Genomic DNA, 25,310 nt, shown 5'->3' with positions numbered 1-25,310 from the left:
GTGTTTTTCAGTAGCTGTGCTTGGCAGGCATGGAAACACACACCATTTAGAAACAATCACTAGAAAACCTCTCAGCAAAATTCTGGACTAGATTAATGACTAACTCACTTTGCTAAATGACTTTGCCTTATACAAAATCGCTCTATTTTAGTATCTGTCATAACATCATTTTTTTCACGAGTGGTTGCAAAACAAAGAATAATTTCAACATTACTGTAGACAGTTCTCTGCAACACTACGGATCTAAGACATTGAGATGAAAAGAAACATATACATTCAACTTTCCTCCTTTTTAGCCTAAGATGAGCGTTGGACTTCCTGCACAGTTCTGAAGCTGAGGAGCCTAGCGGTAGGGCTGAGGATGCTAGCTCCGCTGGTTAGAGTCCCCTGTACCAGTGGAGCTGTCATGTGATGTTAAGCAGCTCAGAGAAGGCCAAGTAGGGCAGGGAAGCCTGCGCTACAATACTCCCCTGGTGCTCCTTATCAGTGAGACATGAAGACCTGAGATTCTCTAACCTAGATTGTTCTTCTGCTGCCTAGTGGATCACGGGAATGCTCTCGTGGTAACTATATGATTTGAGTTCTATTGAATATAGCCAACTACCCAACTGAAGTCTGTTGATGGAGGGTGTCTTGAGAGTTACGCTTAAAGCCCTAATTTGATGTTGATAAATGAGTAACATGCCACTCCAGCTAAGTCTAGGTTCAATCTTTAACCTTGGTATGTCTGTTGGATACTGTAGACTTGTAGTTGAGTGTTTTATGACTTTGGGTTCTGTTGAGCCACCCCCTGACAGCACTTAAAATCCTGACGTTTTAGGGTCTGTGTTGGTACCGCCCCCTGTGCCATTAGAGTATCACATCAACCAATGATAGACCAGTAATTACACCATGGCCAATAATAGAACTTTAATGACATGGCTGGCTGCTCAATCTCTCCACCACCCGTCGAGCCCTGCCTCTTCCTGCTGCGAGGGCCCCGCTTCCGGTCGCATGTCACACAAGAAACACACACAGACTTTTACTCAAATATACACACTCACGCAAACACACAAACAGCTGAATGAGGGGACGTTCACCATCAGCAATTAGCCTGCTACCCGCCTGGCCTTTCAGTGAATCAAGCAGCTCTGAGCTGTGAAGCTGGTATTCATCCGGACATGCCACTATCCCATTGAAGAGAGCATGGCTAAGTGCACAGCACAAACAAAACACTACAAGAAAACAAAACAACCTTACAGTTAAATGTGAGGAGAATAACATGGCCTGTTCTATGTTGGAAGAAAAGTTGTTTTGTTGGTTTTCAGAAGTGCAGTTTTCCTTTTTCGAATGTTTTTGTCCAGTCTCTCCCATACAGAAACTTTTCTCTTTTACCCAGATTGGTGCTGGTTTAGAGTAATAACATCACAGCAGGAACATATTTGAACCCACAACACAAAGAAAATCAATCTTCAGTTCATTCCCTGCTTATTTCAGGATTGTGTGTGTTTGTTTGTGTATGTGTGTGTGTGTGTGTTCTCTATATGGGTTAAAAATAGCTCACTCAATATTCCTGAGGAAGTGTGAAATGAAGGCTGATAAAAAGAGACTGCCTTTTCTCAGTCTGACCATGGATGAGTCCTAAATAACCAACCCTGACAGGTTAACGGGAAATCTGCATACACATACATACACACACACACACACACACTTAATATGGATCTCTGCATTTCTAGTACTGTGTATGAGAATAGACAAATGACAAACCCAGAAGAGAAATGCTGTTTTCAGTTTGTGAAATGAGCTTAGAGTTGAACATGTAGATCGTAATAGTGGATCGGAATAATGTTTTCTTCTTTGTCTTTGTTACACAGAGTCTGCACCTCTCGTCTCAGGACAGTCACCTGCAGCAGTCCGCCTGCCAGCCGTTCGTCCGTCTGTCCATTTGTCTGTCCCTTTACCTGTCAGTCCGTGCATTTCTCCGTCTGTCGCCATGAAGGGCCTATCCAGCAGTCGGAGTCACCACCACATGATGAACTATGACCCCTCTTATGACGCCCTAGCCCACCATCCTGACAGGAAGCCATACCTGATTGGCCAGATGGACATGCCCATCCCCATGCCCCTCCCCCACCCATCAGACAACCCCTACTACACCCAGCGCTCAGGCTACCAATCAGAGAGCAGCGTGGTGCCCTACGGAACCTTCCCCCGCCGCTATCACAGCTCCTCCCACCAAGAGCTGAAGGACGAATGCAACGCCGTCGTGCCCTACGGAGGGGGGATGGCCCCCAACAAGGTCCCCACCCGCCTGCCCATCAGCATCATGGAGCAGTTTGAGCGCCAGCCGTCGTTGGCGAGGGACGGCTACCACACGCTGCAGTACAAGAGGACAGCCCTGGAGCAGCGAGGTGGCGTCGGAGGCGTCGGGGGGTACGGGGGGATGACTTTTGCCGTGGCGGGCGGGAACAACGACAGCCCAGGTCGAATACGTCACCTGGTCCACTCAGTGCAGAAACTGTTCACCAAGTCTCACTCCCTGGAGGGGACGCACTTACAGTCGACCAAGGGCAGCGTGAACGGCAGCCGGGCCAGCACGGACGGCGACACGCCCACCCTGCGCCAGCGCAAGCGCAGCAAGAGCCGCGAGCGCTGCCGCTCGGCCGAGCCCAAGCACCGGGGCCACGCCTCGGGCTACTGGAGCTCCGACGACAACCTGGAACGGGATGCCTACATGTACCGAAGCCCCGCCCCTTCGCCGAGCGCCATGACGATGGGCCGCCTGCACGGGCCGGACAAGTCGCAGTCGCAGTATTTCATGGATGCCTACAGCTCGCTGAGTGAGCAGGCGCTCAAACCCTCGCGCAGCAACAACGACGTCAAATGTTCTTCTTATGTACCATCCAATAGCCTGGTCCCCCTGGGACTGGATGGGCCAATGGTGAAGAAGAGTTCGTGGTCGTCCAGTCTCACGGTGAGCAGGGCTCGTGAAGTCTACCAGAAGGCCTCGGTTAACGTAGGCCTAGATAGAGCGCTAGTGAAATCTAAGGCTTGTCAACAGGAGCGCTCATGCCAGTTCTTGCAGGTATGCATTCTTTAAATTAACCCCCAACCCCCCCCCCTCTAAACTACCCCCCCCTGTCTCACCTCCCTCTCTCCTCCACTCCACTCCACTTACTCGCACGCCCCCCCCTCCTCCCCCACCTCCCGTCACCCCTCCTTCTGGAAAAGACCTTCAGTTTAATTTGAGTTGAGAGGAGAAGTAAGTGCAAACGCAGTAGTGGCCTTACTTTCTTAACACATTTGATTTGATTTGACCCATTTCCTACTGGCATTATTTCCTGTTTATAAACCTTTTTGATTTAATACATTTCCCAGTTTTCGGTTTCCTAATTATTTCTCAGTGATTTGACTTGGTGTGTGTGTGTGTATGTGTTCGACTTGTGTGTTCTCTTAACAGGCTCTCGCCGTTGTTCAGTGAGGTCAATGTTTTTTGCCAAATCAATTACATCTGAAATTCTACTCTATAAACACAGTTAGCATAACACAATTTTGAGCACTACAGAACTGCAATCACTCAAAGTGTCTGTTATCATTTGACAATATTTGCATAATAAGCTGTAGATTATTTTATTGTTCATAATAGGTACATCAATATTGATCTAGTTTAAAAAGGTCTCTGTCTGTCTGTCTCTCTCTCACACTACTCACTAAACTGTCTAATCATAGCTCAAGAGAATTCCAAAATATATATATATCAGATTAGTAGTAGTAGTAGTTAACAGTAGTAAAACCATATTTGTTATGTTCTAGAACACAAATATGTGACGACTCTGTTAATGAGACACATCCTCAACATGACGTCTTCTCTGTTGTCTCTCTTCAACATGGAAAACAACAGGGTGACGTATGTAGACGTATTGTATTCAGTGTTCACGTTACCATAGTAACTGCTGGTGGCAGTCCTGGATTGTGGGTTGGAGATAGCTATGTCATTACACCGAATAGATACCAATTAGAGGTCTTTATTCAAGTGCCATGAAGGAAAATGTTAAAACATCCCTTTAAAAATATCCTTTCATATTTCATATGAGTGGGCGCTTTGAAGGTTGAAACAGAACCGGCCTTGGCTCATAGAGAGGAAACTAGCGTGCAGACATGGGTCTATTTAGTAGCAAGAACTTCACACACACGTAACACAGCAACACAGCAATACATGTTGACTGTGTTGGTACTGTGGAATTGACAATTACAAACTACTGTTTGTAGTCTATAGGTCTACTGTATAGGTGTGTTATGTGGTATAGAAACGTGTTGAGTCTATGGGGTGTATAATATATATATATATATATATATATATATATATATATATATACATAGGTAAATGCACACCCTCTTTATATATGCATACATGAGAATATAGAGACAGAGTGTTGGTAAACCTTTGTGTGTGACGACATAGACAAAGTGTCGTCTGCGTGGGCATGTGCTGGGCGCAGCAGCCACTTTCTAATGAGTCAGACATCCTCCACACTCTTCCTATACTGTCAACATGCTCCTTCCTAGCTCTCTGACGTCAGACAGCTTCCAGGGCCAGGGTCTGGGCCAGGGCCTGGGCCTGGGTCTGGGCCAGGGCCTGGGCCAGGGTCTGGGTCTGGGCCTGGGTCTGGGCCAGGGTCTGGGCCAGGGTCTGGGCCTGGGTCTGGGCCAGGGTCTGGGCCAGGGCCTGGGTCTGGGCCCCCATGCAGAGCCAAGCAGCTCCCGGCCCCCTACTCTGACTCATGTAATTACGCTTACATGAGTGGGGTTCACTCTTTAGAGGGTTGTTATACCAGGAGTACAGCTAGAACTCTCATAGTTTATACATGGTGAATGTACCCTGGGATGCATCCTGGCTGTGCGGTGGACAAACCACCCTCTGATCTAAGGATGGGAAAGCTCCCACTGAACTGAATCCAGTTTGAATTGGACTGCTTCATTCTGGCATAGGATCTTTTGATTTGATGAAGCCATCAACCCTGCTTGTCTAGATAGAGCACATCAGATCTAGACAGAGCACCGTAGATCTGGATAGAGAACAGTGTTTCAACATAGAGCACAGTAGATCTGGATAGAGCACAGTCAGCAATCCTCTGTGGGGATCTGTTTGATAAAGCTTTGCTCCTGGCAAACAGATGCCCAAGTTGCCAGGGAAATTTGTGTGGTGTAACCAAGCGAACAAATTCATTCCAACCTCTCTGTTAATTAATATACAGTATTTCCATGAGAAACAGAGGGTGAGAAGGAGAGACACACAAAGAGAAAGAGATTCAGAGACAGGAAGACGTTTTCTTCTAATCCTCCCGTGTGTGTTTGTCGGATACTCGGGGTGCGCTGGATGTGGTTCGACGGTGCGGCCCCCCCGGGCGGGAGGACGGAGCCTGGGAGGTTTGACACGCAGTCCTCTATGGAGGACACGTCTGACCCCCCACTGTCCCCCCTGCCACTGCAGGTCCCTCAGGATGAATGGAGCAGCTTCACGCCCCTGGGGAAGGAAGACGACATACCGTGCCGGCGTATGCGCAGCGGCAGCTACGTCAAAGCTATGGCCGAGGAGGAAGACAGCGGGGACTCCGAGGGCAGTCCCAAACCCTCGCCCAAGGTCCAGGCTCGCCGCGCCAGCTACCTGAAAGCCACTCAGCCCTCGCTGACCGAGATGACCACACTACAGTACGTATGCTCTCCTACCCTCTGAGAGAACGGTGCCATAAAGGAACCGTGGAACCGTGAAGCGTTATTTTATTTAGGAGACCTTTAAGAAACCCTGCAAGAACAATTCAAACGAAGGATTCTAGCTACAAGATATAATTCTCATAGTTCTCTACAAGTAAACAAAACCTTCTCGGCTTTTGAATTAACTGGGCAGGTGGAGCCATGGGGTGGGGTGAAATTGGTCTGGATCTGACTGTTAGGGTGATTATCCTGACAGACCTCAGTCGCGCTATTAGTTTCAGTTCTGTTGGATTGCATTACCACTGCAATCTTTACATGCACTGCTCATGGTCAGACTATCTAGGCTTTACGCTTTACTTAATTTAGAGATGAATCACAGCACCACTTAAGTGGCAAAGAGCCAGCCCAATGTCTGACTATATGATTTAACCCCCTCTCAGTTTGAGTCAAGATCATTAATCTTTTAATGTTCATTTGATCTGGCATTTAAGCATAGTTTCATTTGTTTCCTTCATGTACAGGGGAAACTGCACAGTATATAACACAACTCCACTCTTAAGTTAACGTGTGATAGTATGGCATCTAAAAATGACAGGCTGTTTGGAGTTATTAGCAAATAAGACATAAGGATACCGTATATCAGGTTTTAATAAAAATTAGGACGGCTCACAAATCTCCTTCCACAGTCTCTCTCTCTCCGGTCTCTCTAAGGGTCTCTCTCTCTCCTGTCTCTCTAAGGGTCTCTCTCTCCTGTCTCTCTAAGGGTCTCTCTCTCCTGTCTCTCTAAGGGTCTCTCTCTCTCCTGTCTCTCTAAGGGTCTCTCTCTCCCGTCTCTTTAAGGGTCTGTCTCTCCTGTCTCTCTTCATCTCTGTCTATCTCTGTCTCTCAACCTCTCACTCTCTCCTTCTCTCTCTATAGACAGACTGACAGTGCACTCACTAGCTAGCTGCCTAGATTCTCCCCAGAAATACACCACGCCGCTTACTAATTAAAGACCTGCACTGCCATAGAAGGTATGAATAATTACATCCATTAGCCTGGGGACTGCTTTAAAAGTGCCTTGCTGCTATAATGAAACTCCATTTCCCTACTGTTTCACGGTAACGCTGCTGGCAGCTTGGGCCTTGTCATCGCCCGGCATTCTCCTACAGCATTAATCCATATCATCCTGGTGTTACGATGATTTTTGAAAGAAGTAAGATTGTCATTGATGGGTGTTAAGTTTGTTTTGGATGTATATTAAATGTGCTACTGTATTACTGTCCAGAATCCCTGTATTACAGCATCTACTGCAAGTAATTTCATGCCTGTAATGCATGTTAATGTCGTGCCATACAATAATCTAAATATAAAAAGGTTAACAGCACACATGTCCAGAGAGACCACCCTAGAGCCAACTTTGAGGAATGCCATGTTGGTTTATTCCACACCAGTGACATCACACATAAACAAATCCCTTAAGCTTCCAACTATACACTCTCTCTCTCCTCCTCACACTGTCTTACTGTCTCGCCTCGCTGTCCTCCTTCAAGTGCTTAGTCCCAACTTCTCTTTGTTGTGTGGTTGGAGCTTCCAGCGGGCTTCCAGAGAGTGGCGGGGGGGTTCAGTTGGAGGTTTGGTCCTAAGCTCCTCGACGAGCCTGCAGGCTTTCCTGCCCAAGATCCAGAAGAAGACAGCCAGTTCCCAGATGTTGCGAAATCGAACTCTTTCTGCTTGGCTGTACCGTTTTACCCCACCGAGGCTCCAATCGGCCTTAGCTGAGGTGTCTGTCTGTCTGCTCCGCGTCTACGCAGCCTCGCCCAGCTGAGCCAAGACGATCCCAACCCTAACCTCCCCCAACATTTCCTCAGCCCAGCTCCATCCTATCTCTCCCCTGCCCAGCCCAGGTGAGATGTCTGTCTGTCTGTCTTCCCTCCTACCTTTCTCCAATACAACCCCAGTCCAGTCCCATCCTGCCCCCCACCCCCCCACCCCCCCCCCCCAGCACACACCTCGGCCAGCCTAGCCGAGGTGTGTGTCTGTCAGCAGGCTGGGACAAAGTGCGTGGGCGGTCTTAAGTGTGTTTAGCTGTTCCTCCTTAGCCCTCTGGCCGCCCGACCTGCTCCATGGGAGAGTAGGCATAATCAAGTTGGTGTTGGCAGCTGTGGCCAGGGGCTATTTTAGGAGTGGACTATGCATTATGCACAGTCCTGGTGTGGAGTAACTTGAAGTGAGTCAATCACAAAAATATGCTGCTCAGCAACCAGGCTACTTCATCTGTGTTAGGCTACTGAACACACTGGTCTGCTGTGAGATATGTTTACATGTTGGTGGGTTAGAGATTTGTCTGTTCCGACTAAACAGGAATTTAAATTGATGAATAATATTAAAAGGGGTTAACAGCAAGATTTAGAGGTTACACCTTAAATGATATTCCGAAGTACATTTTTTATTTGAGGTATTCTTGGATTCTACTTTTTTCCTCCGTCAGGGAACAGAGAATGTGGCTTATATTCTGCCTGCTTCTTCTACCAGTCCCAGAACCTTCCAGACTGTTCCTCTAACACGTCTCCTCTCCCCCTCCCATGGCTCCTGTGTCAGGATCTCCAGTGAACACTCTCCCAAGCTGCAGATCCGGAGTCACAGCTACCTACGGGCGGTGAGTGAAGTTTCCATCAATAGGAGCCTGGACACCCTGGACCCCAAAACGCTCCTGGACCCCAAAAGCCTGCTGTCTTCCCCCCAATACCGCTCACGAAACGAGAGCTACATGAGGGCTATGAGCACCATCAGTCAGGTTGGTGCTTCCTCCGTCTCCACCCCATCTCTGGTCAGACCTGGGTCAAACACACTGCTGACAAATCCTCCCACGGCTCACTGTTTAAATGTTGCAGGGTTTGTGGGGGCCTGGTTTTCATCTCAAACCGAGGGAAGAAAATCCAGTGCGCCCAAAGAATTTGACTGTAGATGGTGTTTGCCCCAGGCCTGTCTGTGATGTCTGGTACCTGTACGTGCGCCCCCTATGGGCCGTGCAGGGGAGGAGAGTCATGTCAGAGTCACAGTCTCCAAATCAGTCATGATATTTGCTACAGAAAATTCATCCGCCCACTGGTGAGATGAATTTCGGTTCAGACGTTTGTCAATGTTCTGCCACAAGCCATCCAGAAGCGACTTGTAACAAAGTCAACAGACACTACCACTGCGTCTGCATTGTACATGATACTGTACATCCATTAAATGATAGGACACATCATACTAGTAATAGTACCGGTTCTAACCAGGTTTTATCCATTGTCTTTGTACAGAACAATATAGCTATATTACGTAATAGCAAAGCATTATAATAACAAAAATCATCCATTTCCCATTACATCAAATAAACATGCAGCTGATTAAATTCCAGGCTGATAGATTTAAGAGCAGCATAAACAGCAAGCTGCAGGCTGAGGCAACAAATAGTTATCTTAAATGTTATTTCCAATGACAAGCTGTCCACATTTTGCGCTGTGATATCCATGCATACAGTACTATTTAGACCACTGTGAAAAAGTCCTTTTAAATTGCAACTTGAGTTAGCTGAGTCTCTCTAGCTCTCGTTTACTCGTGTTTGAACCACCTTCACCCTAAGCCCTCAGTAAAGCAACCATCCTGAACCTGGTAGGCCCATCTCTCTGCACCCTCATCCTGCCTGTCTCCTCCCTGGGCCTCCGCCATGTCCTTGACCCCTGGATGATACCTCCACACTTGTCTACATCCTCCTCACCCTCCTCCTCTCCCACCCTATCTGACTCTTGCTCCTCTTGCTACTACTTGCTCCAGGGCCTTGTCTGCATGCTCTAAAAATGCCTCCTCTTTTTCCTCCCCACCTTGAGAGGGTTTCGTATGTTACATGATTGAGGGGAAGGTTTGATTTGAAGAGTTTCCAAACAAGTCCCTGGTTTGAGATCTCTCTCTTGGGGCCGATCTGGGATCAGCTTAGCCTTCCCAGCTCCCCCTCACAACCACCGAGGAGGATGTGTAACGCTGACCCTAGATTACCAAGGGGAAATCTCAATCCACTTCCTGGTTCCTACTACTTCCTGTTGCCTCGTGCTGCTTCCTGTTATTCTTTACACTTCCCGATGATGTCAATGTTTACCCCTCCCCGTCATGCAGGACAGAGGTAAGTCATGTGTAGACGCACATACCAGGAAGTGAGACTAATGTCTGTGTTCGGCTGTGCTGCTCCCCTGTGCCCTCTCTCCCCGCGCGGCCCCACACCGCCACCCTCCCCAGGTGAGCGAGGTGGAGGTGAACGGGCAGATCGAGGAGGTGTGCGCGCAGGTCTTCAGCGAGATGGAGTCCCAGGCCATGGACGCCCTGGACCTGCCCGTGCCCGGATGCTTCCGCATGCGCAGCCACAGCTACGTGCGCGCCATCGACCAGGGCTGCTCCCAGGACGAGGAGGACGGCCTGCTGCTGCCCTCCTCCCCCCCGCGCACCACCACCACGGTCAGGACCATCCAGAGCAGCACGGGTGAGTCAGCGCGGACAAACGATAACACGCGGAACGCTACACAACACGAGCGCCGTAGCCCTGATTCGTCTCCACACGGCGCAGGCCAGTGTTGTTGTCAGGCGTGCCTCAGCTCTTCCGCCATTACTCACTCCCAGAGAAGTTTGCTCCACATAACTCCCAGTTATGACCCACTCGTCCACCATCTGAGGTGCCTGTTATGACTCAGGTCAGGTCTTTATAGTGCACTGTCAGTGATCAGGGGCTAAGCTGGGTCTATCTTTAGAAAAACACCTTCGCTGTGACTTTGATGTTTACAACACACTCCATCGTGCTGTTTGTGAGACGTTCGTTCTGATGCAGCTGGGAGTGCGTGGGTCTATGGGTGCTGTACATGTTGCAGTCACTTTGAATGCATTGGACTAGCAGTTAGCTCACGTAGGTGAAGGATCCGAAAGGACACCAGGAGGTTTTTGCGCGTGCGAGCGTGTGCCTGAGAGCGTGTGTGTGAGGGAGAGCAAGCGGCCATGGCAGTTTAACTGGGAGAGTGAGGGACTTCAGATGTGGGAGCTCCCCACCCACCACCCCATCCCCCCGTGCTGTTCTCTGCCAGGGGCTAGCCAGGGCTAGTCAGAACATATGGGCTGAACCCGCGGGAGAAGAGATGCCGAGCTAGAGAGAGAGAGAGAAAACAACAAAGGAAGACGAGGAGGAAGGGTAGGGACGGAGGGAGGTTCCTTGGCTAGTTAATGTTTCAGGATGTCCCGTGGGTGTGAGTGAAGACATCAAGCTGGCGTGCGAGGCACATGCTCGGCCCTCAGCGGTCCTCGTCATCAGACACATCAGCAGAGGAGAAACCAGAGATTCATCACTGCACCGTCTCTGCGAGGCTCGCTACGGGATGGATGAAACACAGGATGTGTGGAACGTGTTGCGGCAGTGTGCCACTTTGTGTGTTTCCGTGTTCACAGACGTGTTTAGTAGGGCCAAGCCGTGGCGTGGCTGCCGGTGCATTGTGCATTTCAATCGGGTCCTTTTCTCCTTTGACATTGTGTCCTTGGTTTTTTTTTTAAGGATAAAAGGGTTCTAATGAGGCCTGAGATGAATTAGGCATAGCGAGTTAGAGGAAGAGAGAGAGAGAGAAGGGGAGCGGGTGGATCAAGAGATAGGAGGAAAGAGAGAAAGAGAGAAAGAGAGACTGAGATAGCGATGGAGAGACCGGGGCCTCGAAAGAGGTCAGTCTTCGTTAAGAGCTCAGCTCAGACATCTAAAGCCATGCTAATACTCCCTCTCTCTTATATTCCGACTTATCAACTTCTTACTTATCCCTGTTTCCCACCACTAAACCCTTTCCCACCACTCTCCGAAAGACATTCGTGACTATCGTTTTTTTGATAATTCATTCTGCGTATTAAAAGGAACAAAGAACATCGTTTGATACGCCTGAGTGAGAAATCAGCAGTAAGAACTGGGGCTGTTCTTCACTCAGGCTAGACAGGACGAGCCGAGCCTAGACGGAGGGGTGCCAGATATTGAGATGGTACCCAGTGAGAAGTAGCCAGACAGGACTAGACGATGGCAGATCGCCATGATGCTGCTGGGAGAGAAACTGGCGTACGTGTGTGTGAGAGAGAGGGATTGCTTGTGTATGTGTGTACTTGTGTGTGAGAGAGAGGGAGAGAGTATAGCAGACCCAGGTCCATCCAGATGCCCTCTCCACAGAGAGACATGGGCAGGAGTGGTGACATAGGGGAGTATTGATGGGGGGAGGGTCATCAGGGGGCGACAGGTAGAGGGCACCTCTACCCACTCGGACATGGCACAGAGCGTGTTCCCCGAGATGTACCATCTGCCCCTGCAAGCAAGAAGCATGGTGATGATCACAGTCAGACACAGGCACACATCACTGCCCTCAGACAGGCTCAGCTTGCTCAGGTGAATATCAAGCACTGGCTGAATATGCAGGATCTAGCCCACCTGCACTCCATTTTAAGGAGAGAAATGAGAGAAATCTTTTTTTTTCCCCTTTCCAGTCTTCCTGAAATTAGAAAATCAGCAGCCAAGAACATTCCTGTGGAAAATGGTTTCGTTTCATTTGAATGCGTTTTCCTCCTGCTTCACCTCTGTTGTCCTTTGCCGACATTGTCGAACAGCACTCTCACACGTCTTTTCCACCTGTAAGTTCTGACCCTGATCAACAACACTAGGATATTCTGCTGAACTGAAAGCTGCTGACAGCGGCAGATGAAGACAGAGGAGAATAATTATGTTGGACCTCATTTTCGTAAACACAGTAGCTATCCTGTCCTGATTTCCCCTTTTCCTTTGTTAGAGGAAGGACAAAGCTTTGGAGTATTGGACCACCTAAGGAAACCTCCTGAAAGCAGATGTTTAGCCTGTTTCGGCCTTGTTCATGTCTCTGTGAGCTCTGTGTCACCCCTTAGACACCCTGAATGATTTGGGTCTACCGAAGGCGGCAGTACCTCGCAGGAAAGGACGCCCAAGCTTGCACAGCTCAGAGCAACGTACAATAACAAAGCACCAGAGCACAGAAACGCCTCCCATGTCACGAAACAATCGAAAGAATCCCCAGCCTAGACCAGACAGTGTGGGGACACTGCACGCATTTTAAAGGAGGAAATGCTGTTGATCTCACATTCATCTGTGTTCCAATGGTGTCTGTGGTCCACTGAGACTGTGTCTGACTGGTGTCTTTACACGACCTGCCTTTGTGGATGGATCTTGAGCTCGTTACTGCTCCCATCACCGCTAATCCCAACCACTCGGGTCCTCATCCCTACAGGATACATGGGCAAAGTGCTATTCCTCAGGGGAGGTGTGGCTTGTAGTCTTGCTGGTGCAACAACAATGGCGCCAACCTTGCTCTGTGCAGATTATAGAGCGGGGTTAAGGTAGAGATTAGTGTCAATAGTTTCATCAACATTTCATTTGAACAGGCTGTTGTTGTTGTTGTGGTTGCTGTGGTTGTTGACACTAATTAGATACAGAGGAACATAACACCGTAGGCGGGCTGCTCATAGTTAATTAATGAGCTCACACCCCGCTAAAGGTACTGTAAATGCTACTGTATGTGAAGATTTTCCAACTTCATCCTACTTATTTTTACCTGCAAAAATGACTACAGGGCTGGGGTGGAGCCACAACGTGTGGTATTTGGAAATTAAAGAGAAGGAATGGACTGAACACTAGACGAAATGTATTCCATGGACCTGCATTGTAGACTTGATGTAGACTGCAACATAGCCCTGAAGTAGAGTGATCAGACAGATATGTGTCGTTCTCTGGTAGTGGTTGTTTCATTCCGCTGCCAGACACACCTCTCCTCCTGGGAAGACTCGAGTCTAGTCTGCACCACAGGGGAGAGGAGCTGCCATAGAAATGAACGGAAGGAAAAAAAAACTTTGATTTGATAATTGGTGTCCTAAAACATGTCGGTGATGTTTCAGCCTACAACAGCCTTCACCAGAAAAGCTTAGACTGTGTAGTAGCAGGAAGACTCACACCTCTCTCTCCTGTTCTCTAGTGTGAGACACTGCCAGTCACACAAAGACTGACAGTCACACAAAGACTACCAGTCACACAAAGACTGACAGTCACACAAAGACTGCCAGTCACACAAATAATGTCAGTGGCACATATAGACATAGACTGACTGTCTGGGCTGAATTGATTGGATGGTGTCACTTCATCCTATCTTGGCTGTGCTGCTCAGCAGAGGAAGGAGAAGCTGTCAGGGGGTTTGGACGGGGTAAGTTGACCTTTTTCTGGCAGAGGATGAGTTGGGGGGAGGGAGGACAGGAGAGAGGAGGGGAGGTCAGCAGAAGGGAGGAGAGGATGGATGAGAAATGGGAGATGAGCAAAGGGGGGGAGGCTATAGAGAGGGTGGAGGAGGAAAGAAGAGATTAAGGAGTTATGTGTCTAGGAGAGGGGGAGTACATGATTAACGTGACTGGTAGGTGAGAGCGGTGAGAGGTACTGTAGATGTTGAAGGGTGGGTTGATGGACATGTCCATGAGAAGAGGGAGAGGAGTGCTCTTTCGGTGGGCTCTGACTAGGGCCACAGACAGCTGACGCTGGGGTTAGGGGATCTGACTTGGTTTGACTTTTTGAAGAAAAAGAACCATCTTGATATGTACATTTGGTATGAAAATGGAAAAAAACTAAGGACAAAGAGAGAGATGGACCGACATAAAGAGAGAGGGAGAGAGAGAGCGTCTGGCATAGAGTGATTGGCATAGATAGAGAGATAGTGACAGAGATAAAGACAGAGCAAAGACATAGAGAGTTATAGAACGACTGGTATAAAGAGAGATAGTGACTGACATGAAGAGAGGGAGAGAGCAACTGGCACCGAAAGAGAGAGAGAGAGGGAGAGAGAGAGAGAGAGAGAGAGGGAGGGAGGGAGGGAGGGAGGGGAACAGACATAAAAAGAGAGAGGACAGACATAAAGGGAGAGAGAACGACTGGCATAAAGAGAGACAGACAGAGAGTGTGGGTGTGGACTCTGTACCCTTGTCTGTAATACCGTCACTGAGAAATTTGACATCCTTCCATGTAATTGGTGGATTCACATAAAGAATTTGTAATGTCTGTGTTTTGGTTTCTGTTGTCTGGTACTGTGTGGGTTAGCGGAAATTCAGTCCTGTCAGTTTGGCTGTTTAGAAGCACTTGTCAAGGCAGACTTAGGTCTGGGCCAAAAGAGTAAAATCTCTCTCTCTGTCCTTTCTGTCTCTCCTCTCTCTCTCTAACCCCCTCTCTTTCTCTCCCGCTCCAATCTTTCTCCCACCACTTCCTGTTCTCTCTCCTTCCCTCTCTCTGGTTATATCAAACATATCCTATAGCCAATCACAGTTAGGACCTACCCAGTGGGTTGGAACCTTCTCACTTAAAATATAATTTACTGATTATGTATGAAAAAAATCTACTGAGTGAACATTTTCTCTATGGAACTCAGAACAGAGGTTTTAGTTCCTCTGCTTTAAGTAGTAGATATCCATGGAGGGGATTGTTGCCAGATATTTGCCAGACTAAGCTGGTTGAAATGTGAAGTAATGAATAGGAGAAGATTGGTGTAGATGACATGAAATAAAAATAGAAACCATCACTGTGTTTTTCTTATGATGGTCTTGACTTCTGAAACGTTCTATCGCATTATACAGATTTAGCATGAAAAAAAAGCTCCTTTGGATTCCATATTGTCAGCTGTGTCAGGGCCTCCCTTTGATTCCCCACAAACGCTGCTGCACAGCAACACACAGAGACACAGAGGAAGGGAGGGTATTCAAATTGGTGTTGCATGAATTACCATCCCCTCTCTGTGATGTAATCATGTGGCCTACTTCCTGGTGTGGGAGAGAGATGAAGAAAGAGAGAAGAGAATCCTGCCGCACTCTTGTTCCTCCTTCCTCCTCTCCCCCCCGTCATTACAAGTAAGAGACATAACCAGCCTTGACTAACTAGCCGTGATACCTCGGTTACTTTGCTTCCTAAAGCCATTCATTTGAAACCATCAGGTGCTATGATGAGCTGCCCCCTCTGATTGATTGTGTGTGCGTGTCTGTGTGCACGTGCCCGCATCACCACGCACACAGCCCCCGCAGTCCAAGACCCGGACAACTTTGAACAACTATCAGAGACGACGCCTGTTCCCTTCCCTCCTCTCTCCAACAGTGTCCTCCTGCATCACCACCTACAAGAAGACCCCTCCCCCCGTACCGCCCCGCACCTCCACCTGTTCCTCCTCCTCCCCACTGGCGGCCCTGTCCTCCAAGCCCTTCATCTCCATCACAGCCCAGAGCAGCACAGAGTCTGCTCAGGACGCCTACATGGAGGGCTCCGGCCACCGCGGGGACATGACCATCCAATCAGCCCTCAGCAACTCCACGGAGAGCATCGACAGCATGAAGGCGCTCACGGCCGCCATCGAGGCCGCCAACGCACAGGTGCGGAGGGTCGGGAGCTTCGAAGCTTCGGCTGTTATCGAGTTCTTTCTTCGAGCTCTTTCGCGAGACACGTTCTGGAACCAACCGTTGAGGGAAAAGGTGACTGACATCTGGAACTTCTGTTGTCGTGTGGTTTCGTGTGCCGTGCAGGTCCACGGTCCGGCCAGCCAGCACGTCAGTAACAGCACCATCACCATCTCCACCACGGCTGCTCCTGCCCTGGCCAGAAGCCCGCAGCTCTCTGACGACCCCAGGAAGGAGGCCCTCCACAAGGGCAGGTGCCTCTCCATCGGAATCCAGGTCTGTGCCTCAGCCTTGACAGTAGAGTAAAGTAGAAAACAAGACAATGCCGTACAATATCTTCTAATGTTGTGTGTGTTATGAGACTTCCCCCTCAGCCTTTCCATCTACGGGAATTATATTCAGCACCATCCTACCCCCTAGTGGTATTTGTTGATATTTACGATAAAGAAGACATGCTACAGCTCTGTGGGGGAATGTGTCTATTTGCGTCCAGGCCTTATATAGAGTAAACCTTATCTTAGAAATAAACATTTGCTGTCCATAAACATTCTACTTTCGGGTTGGGTTCCCAGGTGGACGGGCCAGAGGAAGTTCTAGACTTGGATGACCAGTCCAAGTTCCAGTCTGTTGGGGTGCAGGTGGAGGACGAGAGGGGGTAAGTCTGGGGTTTGGAGCCCATATCCATAGGTACCTCTGTGGCTATGGGTTCAGGATTCATGCAATAGGAAGACATAGCCAACCAGACGTCACACCTGTCACACCACTACACAGCTCTCATGGAAGCAGCAGGGGAGAAGATATAGACCATGTCTATGATTAACCGCAGTGGGTAGCACCAGGTCTGTATAGTGTACTACTGAAGGTCAGAAAGAAATATGCCCTCCATAGCCTTTTTCAGGGCCTAGCTCAACGGACCAGTTGAGTTGCGTCAGGTGGGGACAGATCTGGAGCAAGGGGGTTGTTTCCAGACAGGGTTAGTCCAACTGTAACTGTGCTGTTTTATATTATTCCGGTTCCGAAGAGCAGTTTAGGCAGATAAGCTGTCAGCAGTGTTGGGTGGTGAGTCATCCTCCGTTCACCTGTGGTAGCAGACTGACTCTGCAAACGCCCACACACACATTCACTCTCGCCCAAGGGTATCTTTTCTCCCTTCCAAACGGAGGACTGAGTTTGAGGTGTGAGAGGTTGAAGGAAGATTGGTCGAAGAGGCTGGCCGACTCTGACTGACTGCAGCTTAATGTCACTTCCTGTTCTTTTATGTATTGAATAGATGTTGTCCAAACTCAGTCCGTTTTCATAACATCGCTATGGGGATGCCTAAGCATTTTGAACTTAGTGACTTTCACTATTATAAGAACAATATGCCATTTAATTTTGTTTTAAGCAACAATTTGACTTGACTGTATTTTTTTCAAGCCCTAATAAATAATAGTACGACATAACGAAGCAGTAGACCTTGCAGTTTTTAATTGAGACCATACTGTCAGTGTCTAATGATGAGATGGCTGACTCGATTATGTGGATAGTATGGCACGAGTCAGATCTCTGTCCATAGGAATCACCTCCCAGCATTTCTCAGCGGCTTGCTCTGATTCCAGGCAAGGGCTTTTCTGTACACAGGCTCTGGAAACAAATATAGCCTCCTATTCAGAGGCGTTTGCAGGCAGTACAGTGCCAGGGTCTGGTGTTCGCATAGCCCAGCTGTGTGTCAGGAGACAGAAGGGCATTTCCTCCAGGAAGGCTGGATAGGAGTGGGCGGTGTGAGCGTTCCAGGGAAACACTCAGCTCAGCCGCCTGCTGCTCTGCTAATGCTGGCCCTTGTACTCTTCCTCTCTCCCTCCCTCTCTCTTCCTGCCTCTCTCTCCCTCCCTCTCTCTTCCTGCCTCTCTCTCTCTCTTCCTGCCTCTGCTTCTTCCTACTCCCTTTCTTCTGTCTGTTTCCTTTTCTGTCTCTTTGTGACCCCATCCTTCTCCCTTGCTCTCTCTCTCCTTCTCTCTCTCTACCCTCTCTCTCTTCCTCCCACGCGACAGCTCCTTGCGTAGGATGTTCATTCACTGTGCTCTGGAGAGATGTGGTAGACTGCCTATCAGAATGTTTTATTCAGTTTCCCCGGCATCCTTAATCTAAACAATGCTACCGATGACACACATAGACAATGATAACCTGATTCTATCGGGTGTAAATCAAGAAGATTTTCTTTTGATCCCGTCAGGGAGGAAAAAAAGCTATTGTGAACTGTATCAACATCGTTTTCTGTTCTAATGTGTTAACAGAATGTATTATGATGTTTAATCTCTTGTAGGTTTCCAAATGTCTAGCATCACTTTCACCACGTTGCTGTGTTTTGTGTGTCCACCCCTCTCCCTTTCTGCCTGTCCATGTCCGTGTGTCTCCATGTCTGTCTATCCATCTGTCTCCCCCTGGTGGCCAGATACCGCCGGTTCATGCGCTCCAACAGCGTGACAGCAGCGGTGCAGGCAGACCTGGACTTCCCGGAGATGCTTGACAGCCCCCCTCTGCTGGACTCCCCTGACACGGACCTCCCCTCCCTGCCCTCCTCCGGCTGCGTGTCACATCAGTACTCCCGGGATGCCGCCACCTCCACCGTCAGCATCCAGGGCTCGGGGAACCACTACCACGCCTGCACCTCGGACGACTACGAGGACGTGGTGGGCTTCGACCCCTCCATCCTGCCCCCGCCGGACCCCTGGATCGACAGCGTGACCGAGGACCCCCTGGAGGTGGTGCAGAGGGTGGCACAGGTCAGAGCCTGAGATCTGAAGAGTCAAGACAAGCAAGCGGACCAGTATAGGATAGGCCATTTCACAGTAGCTGTTGGAGACTACTCTAAACTACTTCTTTAGTTCAACCGTGGATCTTACTTTATCAGTAAAGGGTCAGATCACAATTCACTTGTGAGATAGAATGTGAATTTGTGATATAATTTCCTTTTACATAGAGTACCATTCCTTGACAACATCTGTTTGCTTATTACCTGGGAGATTACCAGCTATTATATTAGGATAAATTAAGGCTTTGAATACTTTTTGAATATGAATAGATAAGCCAATGAGTGAGTGAGCGAGTGAGTGAGAAGGTCATAAATAATATGTCTGCCGTGCAGGTGTGTCAGAGGGACGGCCGCTGGTTCTTGAAGCTCCTGCAGGCAGAGACAGAGAGGATGGAGGGCTGGTGCAGGCAGATGGAGGTGGATGAACAGGAGAACGACCTGCCTGACGACAGTAAGTGTGTGTTATTGTGTGTGTCTTTTAGTGTGTGTGTGTGTGTGCTCTGATGCATGTATTTAGAACGTGAACATGTGCCTGTCCTCTCCAGTCCTGGGGAAGATGAGGAGTGCAGTTGGGAGCGCCCAGCTCCTGATGTCTCAGAAGTTCCAACAGTTCAGAGAGCTGTGTGAAGAGAACCTGGTGAGTTATCCAGCAGTTCATCTTTCCAACTCGACATATCTGAATCCCATTCAGGCATTATACACAGAGGATTGGTCTTCTTCCTCCTTCAGTCATATGAGAGCTGGAGTAAACCTCCGACTTTAGGCTTGGGTCTCATCATGACACCCCATGTTACATTGTAGACAAGGAAAATCTCCCAAATGTCCAGTTGTTTGTACCACATGTATCACATTGTCTCCTTCCTGTCTCGCCTCACTGATGCGGGCGGGTCAGAACCCCAAGGCCCACCCGAGGCCCATCTCCCAGGACCTGGCCGGATTCTGGGACATGCTCCAGCTCTCCATCGAGAACATCAGCCTCAAGTTTGACGAGCTGCACCAGCTCCGAGCCAACAACTGGAGACCCCTGGACCCCCCCCCGGAGAGGAAGGTAAAGCAGGTGCCCATCACCAAAGCTCACCCTGTGGTGGTGACTGTGGACCGGACATGGTCTCACTGTGTATCCGTCTGTCTGCCTACCTGTCTGTCTGTCTGTCTACCTGCAGACTCAGACATGCGTTGGGGACGGTCTGTCCTTCCAACTTCCTGTGTGTTTATCTAGCAGTTGTAGGGGTCTCCCAACTCCGAATATGATCATCCTCAGTCTACGGTGAACCGTAGATGAAGCATGATCTTTGGGCTCGGAGCAGAGTTGAGACCCCTGGTATAGAGAGTGCTCTGCTACAGTTGCATCCTCAGACATACTTCATCCTGCTGAAACAGAACAGGAGCATCCTAATTTCGTCTGCATGCCTTGCAGTACCGCTGTTGTAACCCCATGGTTATGATTTACACACATAAAGTATTAGTGGTCTTATTTCATGGTCGCAAGTGACTTTTGTCTTGAGGATAGTCCATTTGATACAGTCCTCGGTTGAATTATAGCCACTAAAATAGTAACTTTCCAATTTTTTGGATTTGTAATTAGTTATTTTGCCCTCTTTTACACCCCTTAGAAGGGTGTGGAGGAGTGGAAGTACAGTAGCTACTACAGAGGGTTAAAGTGTACACTTTCAAGAGAAGGTTACAGAGAATCAGTTTACAAGAGCGCCACCTCTCTTCTAGAAGGGAGAGTCCATTTCTTCCCCAGGTCCTAGCCCCTTCCTACCAAAAGTCTATCATGTGATCATGGCTTAGCATTCTTTTCTGGCTTTTCGTTCTCCCCTGATGGCTTCTACATGTGAGTTCTGTTTCTGTTGTTTTCTGTGTCGACAGTGAGCTGCTTTTCAGACGTCATTCCATCTGGCACGCACCACACCACAGGGCCTGACCCTTCTGGGCCACCGTACCTCCATGCCGTTCGTCCGTCTCTCTGCCCGCCACCGCCGCCGCCGTGTGTGTGGTTGTCTGTCACGCTGTTCCGTGTTCAGGTGTGCGCATGCTGTCCACGCTCCCACCCTGTCCTCCCTCCCCCTGCTGGGAGGGAGGGGCTAACAACTATTTGTCATCCCTGTTCAGGAGAGACGGGTCCCTCCCCCTGTGCCAAAGAAACCCCCTAAAGGCCACCCGCCCCTGGCCCGTGATAGGTCGCTGGAGAGCTCGGAGAAGCAGCGCCAGGACGCTCGTAAACGTCTGATGGCGGCTAAGCGGGCGGCGTCAGTGAGACAGAACTCTGCTACTGAGAGCGCAGACAGCATTGAGATCTATATCCCTGAGGCCCAGACCAGGCTATGAGCCCCGACACACACACACAAACACAGCATGCACACAATCATACACGCACACTGAGGGAATTAAGTCATATCACAAATAGGGTATCTACATACTTTGTGTATAAAATACACACATACTCGCAGATGCACACCGTGAAATCACAAAAATATATTCACACAAAAACGAAGGCACTTATATCACACGCACACACACACACATATACACACACACACTTACACACACACACACATATACACACACACACTTACACACACACACACATATACACACACACACTTACACACACACACACATATACACACACTTGTGGTGGTGTCACCTATACACCAGTGGGTACGTGCAGGGTATTTGTATTATAACCACGTAAGAAGATAGAGACATGTCATTGCCCATTCTACTTTTCTCTTTCATTCTCGCTCACTGGTTCTATCCTGATCCTGACTCCATCCACCTGTCTTCCCCAGACCCTCACCCGAGGACCCGCTCATATGCCATTCGTTCTTATAGAGAAGTACACCACTAGTAGAGATCCCACCTGTGTCAAATAGGCCTTTTTGCGAAATGTACAGCCTTCTTAATCACTTCAAACAAAGACAAGTGATAATGTCTTGAAAGGAAAGCAAATAAGTATGTTTGGCTATTGGTTCTGTGAGTGTTTGTGATTTTATCTACTTACGGACCCGACTGATTCCCTTCACTTGGTCTCATGGTCATCCTTCTCTTTTATTGGTTCGGTTGTAACATAATTGGTACATAGAAACAGGGTAAATGATGCTGAAGCAATATTCCTCTGCATTATGAACAAGTGACCATGTCAACAGCTGTTCTTTGAAACATACGTTTTTTTTTTCTCATTTACGAAGATCAGTGATTGGTGATTCAAAAGGATGCCTTGTTCTTCTCCGTAGCCATATCTGTGTGTTTAATATGATGATTCAGTCCACCTGTACTTGTGAAGACTTATCTAAACACTCATTCTACAGAAATGTTTTGGATTTCGGAATATTATATTGATTAATGGGTCAACCAGAGACTAATATATCGTTTGATACATGTTGATGAATTCCATTCAAAATGTTCTTCTGTTTAGTTGAGTGGGTGTCTGGAGTGGGTTTGTATAAGTGATGATTCTTGTGTCTGTTTATGAAGTACCAAAAGAGACACAATAGACACCTCCTAAAGGCAAGTTTTCTTTATTGTTTTCTTACATTAACAATTTATTTCCAGTAGCAAGTTCAGTGGCTTAATTTTCTTAGAGAACTCTGTTGACGTTTGCTAGTCCAATCCTTATTGGGTGTGATGCTGCTGGAAGACCATGTGACCTGCTTCGTCCTATCACGTGGTTGAGCTGGCTCTGTGTTATTTCTCAGGAAGAGATGGGGAATTAAGTTTGTTAAATCAGGGTCTCCCAGTGCTGGTGGTCTGTGTGTGTGTGTGTGTGTGGGTGTGCGTGTGTCTGTGTGTGTGTGTGTGTCTGTGTGGATGAGTGCAGGTCTCTTAAAGTGCTTCCTATTATCCTCGGTTGTTATGTTGGCCTTTCCTCAATACGGTCAAGTAGCCTCATGGACACACTGTACAGAGTCAAATAGCCACTTGTACTTGAAAATTGTCATTTGTGTTTGTACAGAAATCATCAATGAAAATATTCCTGTACGCATGCAGGCACAATATTAGTATTACAAATCTATATATAATTTCCACTCATGTATTGGTTTGTATTTATTTTATTTATCTATTGATTTATTGATTTTTTACTGTTTGGATTTAAGTGGTCTGTCATGCTATTTTGACTTTATGTTGTATTGTATAAAAATGATTGTGTGCATATGATCAACACAGAATAAAATGATATTAAACTCACTTTTGGCCACTCAGAGATAACTGTGTCTTAAATGGCATTCAAAATTATTGCTGATAAAACAAGCTGAGCTGATATGAAAATTAAGTTGGATCACCATCTGCAGTGAAACCCTTGCAGCTATTAATGGCAACCACCAGAGGTCGTCTCTGAGTTCAAACACGTTGTGCTTCAGAGATGCAGACCACGAAGTGCAGTATTACAAGTGCAGCAGACGCAGGGAGAGCGGGAAAGGAGTGTGAAATTGTATGTGTTGGTGCGCCTTGATCTGCCAATCTAGCATGATATGATGCTGTTTCAAATGCGAATCCATGATCAGTTCCCCCTGCACGAGTTAATAAATAGCCTAAGGCTACAGATTTTTTAAACTAATTTTACATTTAACAAAGTATGAACGGGAAATTTAAGAAATGTTTACATGCTTTATCCCACTTGCCTGCGCTGACTTCGACCATGACAACCCCTTCTTGGTTTTAATAATCTACATATTCATCTTCAGGTTACCGGAGTAGGCTTTACTCAATATTAAACTCGATATTAATGAACCGAATGCACCCATATGTCGATGGATAGACTGAGTTATTCACTTTTCATTTATTATATGGATAAATTAAATTGACTATTGGCCTAAACATACTAACCTGCTTAGGGAAACAGCTCGACAGATAAAGAGGCTAGTCCAGCCTTTCCAGGTCTCCCGCATTGTTTTAAGATTTGTAGGACGCTAATATCTCTCTAATCTCCCGGCAGGCCACAACAGCCCCAGGGCTTCGTCCGAAGAGATTCAGATTAGCGCTGAAATCAATTAGGCCAAGGAATAGTGAATCAATAGGTAATCTCCTTAATCTCACCACTATATGTGTATATTTTACTAAGGCAATATTTATGGTAATTGGGTTGTTCAGACTGATACTTGAGTCTTGGAGTGACATGTCTTTTTGCTGCATTGTGTCAATATGAGAAAACATATGCATCATCATAATTTAAATTATTAATGTCAATCAATCCGAGATCCCTACACGCTTTACATTGTGTTAACATCCCATAGTGACAAACTGTGCCGGTGACAATATATTAAACAAGAGATTATTTAAAGAACTATTGTGTGCATTCATAGCTATCAATGAGCCAAGTCTCTGTAGACCGCGAATCGTTCTAATTTGTCTGGCAATCTGGAGAGCGAGCGCCCCGCGCGTTATAGCCGTGGCCAGGGCGCATGTGGCAGGATTCCCAGGGATCCCCTGTGTCTGGTAGCTCACGCTCCCAGCCAGCCCTGACACTCTGACCCCTTCAATAAGGCCATGAAAACGCATGGTTGTGGTCGTCAATGCCACTTTACCAGCAAAGGCTTTTCAGGTACCAGGTCACTAAAAATGTGAGATGAAAAGAAAAGCGTGCGGATACAATAAAAGCAACTGCGTGGCACAATGCTGAAAGTGCGTCTGTTTGGTGGTGGGGTCTCTTCTTTTGGGTCTCGTGCTGGTAATGGCAACATTTAAGGTCTTGAACGGAAAATTAGTAAGGCGCATTTTTCTAATACATATAGGCTATCGTTTCATAAGATGTTTAAGGAAAATAATGAATTAAATTATATTATTTAACTGACATGATTTGTTCATGTTTACATTTACATTTAGCAGACGCTCTTATCCAGAGCGACTTACAGTAAGTACAGGGACATTCCCCCTGAGGCAAGTAGGGTGAAGTGCCTTGCCCAAGGACACAACGTCATTTTTCACAGCCGAGAATCGAACCGGCAACCTTCTGATTACTAGCCCAATTCCCTACCCGCTCAGCCACCTAACTCATGCTGATAGCGTCCACATTTTTCCTACATTTTTGCTACATTTTGCCAACCTGTGATTTAATTTATTTACTACTTCACACAGTCACATTATTGCAGAACTTCGCAGTATATTAAGGGCTTCACATTTGAGGTTAAATGATCAAAGTGTTAATCCAAATGGATTAAGCCGTCACTGTCCCTTAATCCGTTTATTTGTCTTTTTCATAATCTATTTGTCTAATCCCTTTAGCGCCGAAGATTACACGGATTTATGATGGAGTTCCGCTGGGAGGGATTAATTTACATTACATTACATTATTGGCTACTTTTCGCTTTCTGAGAACTTTCCAAGTCTTCAACATATAGCCTTAACAACGTAATAGGGTGCTATC

General features: G+C 47.6%; 1 protein-coding gene across 2 annotated transcripts; it reads left to right on the top strand.

The window, feature by feature from the left end:
* The first annotated feature begins 1,972 nt into the window (after positions 1–1,972).
* dlgap1a (discs, large (Drosophila) homolog-associated protein 1a) lies at positions 1,973–21,274 on the top strand. 2 transcript variants are annotated; one of them, XM_067252766.1, is made up of 13 exons: positions 1,973–3,064; positions 5,471–5,688; positions 8,272–8,467; positions 9,946–10,186; positions 10,245–10,274; positions 15,857–16,128; positions 16,279–16,428; positions 16,725–16,807; positions 18,584–18,908; positions 19,277–19,394; positions 19,489–19,580; positions 19,836–19,991; positions 21,059–21,274. In XM_067252766.1, the coding sequence occupies exons 1-13, from the start codon at positions 1,973–1,975 to the stop codon at positions 21,272–21,274; spliced, it is 3,189 nt and encodes a 1,062-aa protein (XP_067108867.1). The 2 variants fall into 2 exon arrangements, with proteins under 2 accessions (XP_067108867.1, XP_067108868.1); XM_067252767.1 differs by lacking the exon at positions 10,245–10,274.
* Positions 21,275–25,310: the final 4,036 nt, after the last annotated feature.

This window comes from Osmerus mordax, chromosome 16, assembly GCF_038355195.1.
Source record: "Osmerus mordax isolate fOsmMor3 chromosome 16, fOsmMor3.pri, whole genome shotgun sequence".
Classification (NCBI taxonomy): Eukaryota; Metazoa; Chordata; class Actinopteri; order Osmeriformes; family Osmeridae; genus Osmerus; species Osmerus mordax.
The sequence above is the reverse complement of the archived record's forward strand: the minus strand, read 5'-3'. Positions and strand labels throughout refer to the sequence as shown.